General features: G+C 39.2%; 2 protein-coding genes and 2 non-coding genes across 4 annotated transcripts; 2 read left to right on the forward strand and 2 right to left on the reverse strand.

Moving 5' to 3' along the window:
- Positions 1–53: 53 nt before the first annotated feature.
- Positions 54–2,027, reverse strand: LOC138127509 (vanin-like protein 1). The gene is made up of 5 exons (XM_069043542.1): positions 1,877–2,027; positions 1,686–1,826; positions 1,358–1,638; positions 1,099–1,310; positions 54–1,052 (listed from the first exon to the last, which is right to left on the reverse strand). The coding sequence occupies exons 1-5, from the start codon at positions 1,919–1,921 to the stop codon at positions 169–171; spliced, it is 1,563 nt and encodes a 520-aa protein (XP_068899643.1). The 5' UTR covers positions 1,922–2,027; the 3' UTR covers positions 54–168.
- A 1,189-nt stretch (positions 2,028–3,216) lies between these two features.
- Positions 3,217–3,336, forward strand: LOC138130042 (U5 spliceosomal RNA). The gene has a single exon (XR_011159476.1). It is a non-coding gene; the product is annotated as a U5 spliceosomal RNA (small nuclear RNA).
- A 3,278-nt stretch (positions 3,337–6,614) lies between these two features.
- Positions 6,615–6,734, forward strand: LOC138130041 (U5 spliceosomal RNA). Its single transcript, XR_011159475.1, has one exon. It is a non-coding gene; the product is annotated as a U5 spliceosomal RNA (small nuclear RNA).
- A 3,163-nt stretch (positions 6,735–9,897) lies between these two features.
- LOC138128843 (DNA polymerase beta-like) lies at positions 9,898–11,257 on the reverse strand. The gene is made up of 4 exons (XM_069045042.1): positions 11,075–11,257; positions 10,825–11,024; positions 10,615–10,775; positions 9,898–10,561 (listed from the first exon to the last, which is right to left on the reverse strand). Exons 1-4 carry the CDS (start codon positions 11,139–11,141, stop codon positions 9,991–9,993), a joined length of 999 nt encoding a protein of 332 aa, XP_068901143.1. The 5' UTR covers positions 11,142–11,257; the 3' UTR covers positions 9,898–9,990.
- Positions 11,258–11,394: the final 137 nt, after the last annotated feature.

The following is an 11,394-nucleotide window of genomic DNA, read 5'->3' on the forward strand; positions in this document are numbered from 1 at the left end:
TTCATTTCCCAGACATTTGTAAAACCTTGGGCGCGTAAAACATCAAACAATAGTCAGTTTTGGGTGTTTTATTTACAATTTAAGTTGTCTATTTAGCGCAACAGTGCACCTGTCCCGCTCCTATTGTACGGTACAGTAAGTCCGCATGCTAATGTTGTGACGTCAGTTTTATACTACTGAAAGTAACAAGATAAAACTTAACAAAAACGAAGCGATGTTGACGCTACTGGCGGAATTGTCATCATCGCTGTCGGGGGGTGAATCTCGTGCGAAGTTGCGTCCGTAAACGGCAAACGTCAAAAGACGATTTTGCGGCTTCTTCAAGGAGAAAGTTCTGGTGGCGGATTTTCCGTCGTTTTGCGGTATTTCCTCGCCCCATTCGGTTTCGGTGGCGTCGATCGGTCGAATCGTACTGAGCAATGTGTCAGGAAAATACGTCTTGTTGTCGCTTGTCTGGTAACGTGCCAGAATGGTTATTTCCTCGAACGTCACAGGCCACTGGACCTTTTCGTACTGCGGAAATCTTTGTCCGCAGGAGGTCAGTGAAGAGTTGAGACACGCGATCACCCCGCACACTTCGATTCCTCCGTTGTAGACTCCGCTGTAGGAGCGAATCCCGGAGTAGATGACCAGGTGGTAAGTGTAGGACTCGAAGTTCGGGTCTGGTTCTTCGAACGAGCTCTTCAGTGTAAGTTTGCAACAAAACTGGTTCTCATCTTCGCCGTGGCACACTTCCGCTTCGTAGTTTTCGTCGGAGGTGTTCAAGGGAACGGAGAGGAAGTCTGGGAGGCTGTTGTCGGTTAACAGTTGGACGCTGTCCATTTCTCTGGAGACGCTGTCGACGTCTTCCTCCGCGGGCGGCGTCACGCGACCGTCTATACTCTCGTAGAGATAAGCTTGTGAGCCACCTTGCGCCACAATAGTTTGGTACACTGTGCCTTGGGTGCCTCTGTGGACGGCAGTTCCTCCGCTCCCGCGACTAGGGTTGTTGGCCCCGGCGGAGAACAACGTGACGTCATGCGCGTAGGACCACATCTGCTGGGCCTGAAGGGCTAGAAACTCCAAATAGCTTCAAACCGAAACTCCCAACCAGTCTACCTGTCAGAAAAGGCAACTCCGAGAACCACATAGTGGGGAAAATGACCCCATCGACACCTTCTTCCGCCAGGTCCTGAGCCGGACTCTTGAACAGAATGTCGAAACAAGTGAAAATCCCCAGCTTGACCCCGAAGTCGGTCTCCACGACCACCGCGTCCGCCTTCTCGGGCTTGTCCTTGTCGTGCTCGCCGAAGAGGTTGTACTTGCGGTACCTGAAACACCGGTCGAACTAATCCGCGACACCGTTTGGTTTACCGACCGCTCGACGATGGCGCCAGCTCTGTTGAGCACCAGGTCGCAGTTGTAGAACTTGAAGCCGTGGGTTTTGCAATTGGGGCTCTGGTCGGACTCGTTGCACTTGACCTTTTCCACCAGGTTGACCACCATGAAGGTTTGCGCTTCGGCGGCCGCGCAGGACAGGTTGCTCATGAAGTCGGGGTAGAGGACCCACCCGCAGGGGATGTCCTCCATGTCGCGGATTTCCACTGCAGTCGAGACGCTGGCTTCCAGGGCCGATTCGGGGAATATGATCAGGTCGAGCTGGAAAATCGAGTGCAGTGGTGGGTGACAGGGATGTCTTTGATTACCTCGACGTTTAGGGATTTCAACAGTTGGATGTATTGCAAGGAGTTTTGGGTTACTCTGTCCTCGGCTGTGAAGCTGTTGTTTTGTAAGGGTTGGTACTCGACGACTGCGATGTTTGCAGTTAGCGTGTCCCACGGCGAACCCTAAAATGTGTTAACGTTATCATTGTCATTTTTATTTTGGATCACCCCACATCGGAATATGCCAAAATGGACAAGCAAAAAATTAAAACTATCATTTTTAATTTGTTGCAATAAACGCTTCTGATTTACTACTGAACAAAACAATACGACAATAATCATCTAAATGATAAGATAATGTGATATAAAGCACTTAATCTGTGATCCATTAAGCGCTGACAATTAACTTTGGTTCTTGTTTTTGATTATTTTTTTTTGTCTGTTCTATCTGCATTATGTGTATGAATATAGATAAAACTATTTTTTTGTTCGACACTGTCAGAATTTGGGAATTTTCTCCTGTGTGAACGGATTTTGATAAATGTCACAACTTGTCAAAACGAAACGTCAAGCTAATTTTAAAGATTTTAAGCAATTTGCGTTTTCAAATAAATTGACGACTCTCTTAACCTTACATTTTGTAAAGCCTACATTTGGATAGTGTTCCACGAGAAAACGAACTGTGTAATTGAAGTTCTTACGATACTCTCCACAGGCAATTTTTTTTCTTTTTTCAATAATATTGAAATTTTTGCCGCTGTAATTTATTTTTAGAGTAGTTATTTTCAATAAATTTTCACAATTTGACGTTTCTAATAAAGCGCGCCCAATTTTGACAGACTTTAAAGGGTGTACAAAATGTTGCTTGGCAATTAATCGTCAATTGTTTCAAAAGGTAACTGCTCAAATACCTTCAAATTTTACATTAAATTTTTAACAATGAAATCTAATCTTTTCGTTGAATCAGACAAGTGATTTACTTAATTGTTTGTGTAGATCCCTATTTTTTAATGTTTAATAATCTAATAATAATCGCGTATAATGTGCGTAACATGTGTTAAAATTACATTTTTTAACTTGAGGTAATTTTATTATTACTAATTGAATCTTTACGGTCTAAAATATCTGCGTTTTAAATTTCATAAAAATCCGTTGGCAAATAACCGAGATATTAGGCCCGAAAGTCTTAGCTGAGACACCTGTATATCCAAATTCCAAATGTGATTTATTGCGAAGGGTCACATTGTATTTTACGCAAAATACTGACATGCCAAAAATTTCAAACGTCAATCATAATGACAATAAAGCGTGGGTTACGTTGACATTTTTTGAATTGACATAAATTTGACGTCTAAAATTCCGTGTCCGCAACTGTACCATTTACGAAATCATTGAATTATTGTTGACAAAAATTTGACATTTATTAGAATCACCTAGTTCTGTGTTGTTCATATTGGAATCTTATTAGACATCACGTTAGTTATCGTAAAAAGTATCAGAGGGAGACACTTATAATACGTTGCGACTGGTATACGAACTGGTGCGGATATAAGGTTGATGAAAAGTTAGATCGTCACTCTGGTTTCCCTTCAAAGCGAATAAATCTTTCGCCTTTTACTAAAGATTTCCGTGGAGGGGAACAATTCAAATGAGTCTAGGATGAATTTTTCGAATGCTCGGCGAAAGCTGGGCGCTTGATATAATTAAAGTGTAGTGTTATTGTTGGTCATTTCGTTATTATTATGTGAATATCTATTTATTTATTATCAGTTGCGTGTCCACCTCCATCTTGCAATAGTGCAATAGTAAATAGTTGCAATGTGACGAGGGACGAGCTTAGTAAATGAATCTTTACGGGCGCGCTGGCCTTGTTGGACGAGTGACGTAAGGAACGAGTCTCCATAAGCCAGTAAGCCTAGTAAAGATTAATTGCTAAGCGAGTTGCATACAAACTTTTATTTCCATCTTCAGCCTTTAAATTTCGTTTTGAAGTGAAACTTTTTATGGGAGGGGTTTGAAATTCTGATCGGCAACCTTTTTGTGTGACGAAAAGTGGTGGGGGTAAACACTATCTCGCACAACTGGAGATTATGTAAGTTAATCTGTTTGACACGATACAAACATCCCTTAAAATTATGTATACTTCTGTATTTGTCACACTCAGGGGATTTATCGATAATGTCTAGTTTGGAGGCTTAAAAATGAACAATGAATTACGCATTTCGATATTGTTTAGTGTTATCGTTAACAATTAATACAATTTTGTTGTAAATATGCCTAAGTCAGGCGCAGAAAGAACAAGAGCGTGGCGTGAGAGAAAACGTACGAGTGAAGTGACAGTTCAGAATGTGAAAAGAAAACGTGCGAGTGAAGTGACAGTTCAGAATGTTAAAAAAACGGTGTAAATAATAAAGACAATGAACCAGCAACTAGCACCTAGGCTCAGCCACCTCCTCTTGAACCTATCAGTGATAATTTACAATATTCTGATTTCCCTGTAATACAAAAGTTTCACTTCTATCGTGCGTCTTTACGACACACTCTCTTTTTTTTAATTGTTATTTAAAATGTTTATAAAAATTTTGTAATGAAAGGCGGTGGGGCAATTATACCTACGTCGTCATGGTGTTGAGATAAACAACAAAAATACTGTCAGAAGTTTTGTGAAATTTGTTGCAAAAAGAAAGAAAAGAAAGAATGGCTTTAATGCCCGATGAAAACTTTGAAGGCGATTTTCTTGAAATGCAAGAAAATAACCACGGAATTACCAACGCTGCAAGTGCGGTTCTCTACTGATTCGATCCCAGGAATGATATGAAAATGACTTTCGAAACGGATCAAAATGCATTATTAACGTATGTAATTGCAACAATTGATAGTTAAATTTGTTTGTGTTTGTAATAAACTTAAAAAAAAAAATCATTTAAATAGTTTTGATTATTTATTTTTTCATGAGCCTTGTAAAGTCTTTACAAGTCTCTTCTACGTACCTGTTAAATATTACAGGGCTCTGCCTATAATTACCCATTTACTTAGTTACCACAAATGCCTATAAAGTGTCATTTACTTAGAAGGTGAAAATAAAATACTTTTACAAAGCAGAAAGCAGGAAAGAGTAAAGCACTTGCTTGCAGTGGGCAGTGTAGTCTAGTTAGAGAAATCGCCAGTCGCGCTCGCGACGCCACCATTTGCAACATACAGACAGATGACAGACTGCCTATAAAAGAATGTGGAATTCTGGGATTGCAGATGGCTTTGGAATTTGAATTTGCCACTTTGACTTTGTTAGTTATTTATACGACGCGCTTAGTAAATTAATGTTTACGGGCGAGCTGGAAGGTGTGTGGAACGAGCGACGAAAGAGCGAGTCTTCATAATCCAGTGAGCCCAGTAAACATTAATTGCTAAGCGAGTTGCATACAAACTTTTTTTTAGATAATGTTAAGTACTCTCAAGAGGACGAAAAGTAACTCTTTTTCGGCCGCACTTTTCTGACCCTGGACCGTGGTGGCATATGTTAGTCTGTTTAGAAAGTTAACAGCGAAACCGACTGAAAACATGAAATTTTGACAATTATTAATAATAATAATAACAGAAACGACGATGACGGTTTTGAATATTTGAGGAGGAATTGGTTGATTTTTGTCGTGACAGTCGCTTCTTGAATCCTTTATGTTGCCAATGAAAGAAAAATAAATTCCCTATCTGGTAATTTTTTAACAAAAATGATTATGTTTTGCTTTAAATAAATTGTCGGCCGAAAAATTTTTGTGTATTACACGGCTAGAAAATGTTTTGCAAGTGCTCGTACTTGTGAGCCTCGGCTGGCACCTCTGCCCCACAAACCGTGCTTGTACTCGCAAAATGACATTTTCTAGCCTTGTGATACAAATAACTATTGTAGTTCGAGCGGTCGCCTAAAAAATTTAATGTGCACCTCTGCAAAAAATTGCGTTTTGTCCTTGCCTGTTTTCAACTCAGACGTAAAAGATGCACTTTTTGGCCTTCATACACAAATAACTATTGTTTTTATAATAAACTTTTTCAAAAATGATTTACATAATTAGTTTTGATTAATTCACGACCTGCTGTATTATAACCGGCCTGTTCATTTGAAAATGTTTCCGAGAAATCTCCAATTTCCGCCACAAAACGGGCGCTTCACGCTTAAATAATAATAATAATCATCATCAATGTCCAATATAACAACCAATAATAACAACACTAAACATAAAAACAACGAACAATAAGGAAAAGATTCACGAATTTAATTTCCAAGCAGCAAAAAAAAAGTTTTTGACTTCAAATTCAAAATGTCATTTGAACAAGAAAAATTCTCGGTTACAAAAACGCCCGTATACTGGCGCTCTACGGAGATAACTCAAACTACATTTTTGACCAGGCCGGTTATAATACAGCAAGTGGTGGTTATCACAAATACATATACCACAAATACCTGTAAAGTGTCACTTACTTAGAGGTGGAAATAATAGTAGTTTTTTTAACAAGTTCCTGTGATCGTGTGTAAATTGGGCTTTTTTGGCGCGAGTGAAACGAGCGTTTTAAACTCGCCCCCGCATGCTAAAGAACCCCAATTTACACATAAACGAGTTGAATACAACGTTTTTTTCTTCGATGGTCCCCTTAAGGGCTAAAAATCGTTTAAAATCTTTAAAATTAGCTGACGTTTCGTTTTGACAAGTCGTGACTTTTAACAAAATTCATTCACACAGGAGAAAATTCTCAAATTCTGACAGTAGCCTGCGGCAGTCGTGCTGCAAGTTTTATAAAACTCATCTTTCTTGACAAAAATTTAACATTTATGAGAATCACCCAGTACCTACTGTGTTTTACATATTGGAAACACATTACGTTAGTTATCGTAAGAAGTACTAGAGGGCGACACTTGTAATATGTTGTGACTGGTATACGAACTGGTGAAGATATAAGGGTTGATGAAAATATAGCTCGTCACTCTGGTTTCCCTTCAAAGCGAATAAATCTTTCGCCTTTTACTAAAGATTTCCGTGGAGGGGAACAATTCAAATGAGTCTACGATGAATTTTTCGTATGCCCGGCGAAAGCTGGGCGCTTGATACAATCAAAACATAGATAATTAATTAGATAGTTTACTAGTGATGCAGATTTTAGTTACTTTTCGGTACTTGTAACTAATCGTTACTTTTAGGTACAATACTCGTTACTTTCTATTCGTTACTGAGTACTCGTTTGCTTTTAACTTATATTGAAGTTATCGCCTATCGGTCGGTAGTCGCAGTAAAATACCTATAGTCGATAGAGTAACTAACCTAACTTTAGCCACTTTAGGTATCGGGTGAGTCTGAGTTAAGTTTTACCGCTCGAGCGAAAACACCCACTTCTACTCGATTTCCCAAAAAGGTCAGGAATGATCATGTATCGCTAAAATTTTTTAATTAAACAGGTAAATATTTCGTTTTAATTCAGTAACCGCTACATTAATTTACATAATTTTTCACTGAGAGTCCTTTCAAACATTTAGAAAAAATTTGATGTCATTGAAATCGTGAAAGCATCACCGGTTTTTGAAATGGGATTCGATATTAGAGTGCAAAATTTTGCTATGATTTATTATTAAATTGGGCGGTCACTTCTATAAAAGAGGTCGACAATCGACATGGGTTATTATTTATAGTACCCTTTAGGGACTAAAGAATTACTTGAAAAATCAACAGATGTTTGTTGCCTCTTTACGAACCATTGAGGTATTTATTGAAATCCCCCTTGCATTGAACCGCCTAGCAGGAATCATCGTACCTAATAAAACATAGTTCTATCTCTCGTTAATAGAGGGCCTTGATCCTCAAAATAACCCATAAATAACCGAAAACTTTTGTTAGCTGTTAACTGTAAAGTCGGTACTCGGTAGTACAGACTGCATCTGTCATCTGTGTAGTGCATAATGAAATGTAACTATAGTAACGAATAGTTTTCTGTCTCGGTATTCGTTACTTCGGATCTCGTCGAGTACCGAATACTTCAGGAACGAATAGTTACTTTTTCTGCATCACTATAGTTATCCGTGCTATAGTTTACGTGGTAGATGATAAATGGTCATTGAATTGGTATTTTACTATTTTATATTTTATTAGTTTATTTGTTTATTATACAGGGTTGTTAATAATATGTAAATGCTTTTTTATTTTGCATTTAGAATAAATCTATTTTGTAATTTGCCTCCATTTTGATTCTCTAATAGACATATTAACGAACGCGACGTCATCATCTAGATGTCCTTATAGCCATTATTTCACGGAACATTTTACGAACATTTTTAGGTTGGCAAAGCTTGATCCGTCATGCGTGTCAGTTTAAATTACAAAATGTGCAAAGAATTTATCATGATTTATCAGGCAACAAATTCGCGACCGTACTTTTGGCAATGTCACGTATTTCAGCAGGCGTACATGAAAGATTATCTTCCATATTCGTGTTTTGTGACAGAATTTGGATAAAACAAAGGCGACTTTCAATCGAGGAAAGTAAACATTTTTGCTTAAAAACGCCTTAAAAAGGGCAAATTCGTTCTTGTGTAAATTGAACTTTTTTTGGCACTCGTGGGCCTTTAAAACGCTCGTTTCACTCGCGTTTTAATCTGGCCCACTCATGCTAAAAAAAACCCAATTTACACACGAACTCGTTAAATAAATAACTATTTCTCACTACTGAGCAAAGTGAATGTTTTGCGAGTTTGTCGATAGAGGGCGCCAATTATGTTATACTGCAAGGTTGGTAGAACTGACTAATTTGTGTAGTAGGTTGCCTATTAGTAATCCGTGGTTGCCTCGTTGAAAATTGGGGGCGGGGGGATGTAAAATCAATCCAGAAATTTTTAGTGTTCGAATAGAACTCAAGGTTTATAAGCCCTGTGGGCTTTATTGGGTGGTTTTTTGGGTTTTATTCTAGTGACCTGACCTAATGCATGATCGGCAGACTGTAGTAAAAGTTTAGTGCATTATGACGTCACGAGTAATTTTTGCGGGGAAAAAAAATTCAAACCATTGTTTTAAATGGTAACGAGGCAATCTGCTATACAAATTAGTCAGTTCTACCAACCTTCTTATACTGAAAGGTTTTTCATCTGTTTTTAAAATATGTACTTTCTGAATATTAATATAGTCCAATTTTTACCCTTTTGCGATGATGTCATTATCTAGTAACTTTACGTATGTTTGAGCTAGGATAAGAAACAAATTTGAATTGGTCATAAACGTCGTCTGCGCTGATCGTAATAACAAGTCGTGCCAATCGCTCAAAACTCTGCGTCCGGAAAAAAGTCAAAATATCGGTAGATGTCACCACCTCGCGCGTTATGGGAAACTGTAATAGTATTACAGAAATTACAGAAGGAAAAATTTATTCAAATTGTCAAAATTTAAATGTCTAGCTGTTTCTAACGAATACAAATTAATGTCACAAAATGATTTGCATTATTGTCATCGAAGTTCTTATTGTATTTGTTATTTTGACAATCAATGACAATTGATACTTATTCGAGTTTCAAACCCTTTTTATGTCTAGCTGTTTCTCGCGAACACAAATTAATATTACAAAATGATTTGCACCGATTATGATTGAAGTTCTTATTGTATTTATTGTTATTTTGATAATCAATGACGAATTAACGGTTGACATTTATTCTAGTTGTAAACCTTCCGTAGTTATTACAGTTTCCATTCATTCGCGATCCAACTGATCCAAGTGCCTCTGGTGGCCATTTCACATCGAATGGCACGACTTGTTATTATCGGCGCGGACGACGGTCATAAATAACTATAAATGTGTCAAATTTGTTGGCAATTCCTTCGAAAGGTTATGTTTGTAATCAATGTAATAACTGAAAGAAATTAAAAATTGTCAAATTGACAGGAGCATAAAATAACCTCAAAGTGACCATTAATAAATAAACGTGCCTTTTTTTTTGTTTTTTTCTGTTTCTGTCGTTTCAATAAAGAGAAAGCGAGGAAGGAAATCGTGACGTCACCTCGAAAGGGTAAAAATTGGACTATAACTAAAGTATTTAATCGCTTTAGACTCGGAGGCCCAACTTCCGTACTCGTGATGAAATGCACTACTTTTGACGCAATCTATTTTGAGTGTATCAGCTCCAAACAGAACACAATGACTTTGTCGTTCTGTGGACTTTGTCATTAATACAAACAATGCGCGTGCGCGTTGAAGTATAGGTCATGTGGATTGTAAAAAAATGAGTAAACGGAGTAATAATCTTGTATTTAAATAAATAAGGGAGAACAGAAGGAGTTGAACTTGATGCAACGGGAAATCCAGATTTCTGCCTGGAAACGGTTCACATGCTGCGTTCTTCGGGACTCTTATAGGGGTATCCAATACACTCGAAAATCTCCCTCTCCGAGTGTATTTCCACCGGTTCTCCTGGAACCCCCGTGCTCCCCACAGGCCTCAGCGAGTACTCGTTCAAAGTGAAACCCATTTCCAGCGCGTGCGCTCTCATCTCCTTGTTGAACATGTCCGAACCGGTGAAGTACAAGACGGCGCAGTAGTACTGGTCGAAAGGTGTAAGCCTGATGTCCAGTCTCCTGGTGACGGAGTCTCCGTCGAGTCGACAGGCCCCCATGAATTTGGTGTCCCCCAGAGAAATGGTCTCGGTAATCAAGCCGCAACTTTTAAGACTCGCGACTACATTCTTCAGGATGTCGGGCTTTTTGGAACGGCCGCTCGTGTAGTTCGGGTGCGATACAAGAGCATCGATGTCGCCGCTCTCCTCCCGGCCCCTGCGATAGCTGCCGCAAATAGTGAGTCTGATTTGAGGGTCCAGTTGTTGCAAGTGCTTTTGAAGGCGCGTCTCGATTTGAGATATCTCCTCTCTTGGGATTCGCATCTCGAAGTCTTCAAAATACCTGGAAGGATTATTCTTAACACGAGTCGGTCACGCGCGCCACAACTATCATACTTCAGCCCGATCATCTGGTGGTGGTTCAGTTTGTCTTTGTGTTTGTGCAGCTCCTCCAAAGTTGTGATGCCTTCGCTGACCAAAGCTTGCGCTTTCGCCGGCCCGACTCCCGAGATTCTAGTCAAGAGATTGATTGCGGTGTTTTTCGCATCGCCGTGAATCTACAAAATCGATCGATTATCGGAGAGTCATCGTAACGAGATGAATCACGTTTTCGAGTTTTTGTAGTTTGCCCGTTTCGAGGAATTCGTCGATTTTCTTTGAGATTTTTTCACCGATACCGCTCAGCTTCTTCGCTTCTCGTCCCGACGTAATTCGCGTCGGGTGTGAGGCCAGAACGCTTGCAGCTTTTCTGTAAGCGTTGTATTTGTGTACGTTTCTGCTCACATTTTTCTCGTAATCGGCCAGTTCTAAAAAATGTGTTGGGAATCTTCCCAGATCTTTTTTACGCAACAAATACCTGTGAGGAAGTCGCAGAAGTCGCGGTTGGGGTTGTCTTCGCCTGAAGGAGCTTTCCTCTTGCCCATTTTCTTAAAATTTTCCTATCCCAAACATAACCTATACATCATAACAAAAGTAGTGTGCGCACTGCGGATGTTTTCACTTGTTACATCGTTTATTTTTAACTTCCCTATTAAATAACTCGTTAAAACGTGTAATGTGTGCCGCGTTTCCAATACAAGGAAATCCACATTTGTTTGCGACCGTGGATAGTGTATTTTAAAAACACCTTTTGTAATAAATACATCAGGTGAAAGTATTCGATGAATCTGATTTTCC

The sequence above is a fragment of the Tenebrio molitor genome, chromosome 4 (assembly GCF_963966145.1).
Source record: "Tenebrio molitor chromosome 4, icTenMoli1.1, whole genome shotgun sequence".
Classification (NCBI taxonomy): Eukaryota; Metazoa; Arthropoda; class Insecta; order Coleoptera; family Tenebrionidae; genus Tenebrio; species Tenebrio molitor.

Excerpts from the sequence above, each read along its gene's own strand:
- LOC138127509 (XM_069043542.1), bottom strand. The coding sequence starts at position 1,921 with ATGATAGTTTTAATTTTTTGCTTGTCCATTTTGGCATATTCCGAT. Across the intron at positions 1,827-1,876 it reads CCATTTTGGCATATTCCGAT|GGTTCGCCGTGGGACACGCT; the intron begins GTGGGGTGATCC and ends AACACATTTTAG. Across the intron at positions 1,053-1,098 it reads GGAGTTGCCTTTTCTGACAG|CCCTTCAGGCCCAGCAGATG; the intron begins GTAGACTGGTTG and ends TGGAGTTTCTAG.
- LOC138128843 (XM_069045042.1), bottom strand. The coding sequence starts at position 11,141 with ATGGGCAAGAGGAAAGCTCCTTCAGGCGAAGACAACCCCAACCGCGAC. Across the intron at positions 11,025-11,074 it reads CTTCTGCGACTTCCTCACAG|AACTGGCCGATTACGAGAAA; the intron begins GTATTTGTTGCG and ends CACATTTTTTAG. Across the intron at positions 10,776-10,824 it reads AACTACAAAAACTCGAAAAC|ATTCACGGCGATGCGAAAAA; the intron begins GTGATTCATCTC and ends TCGATTTTGTAG.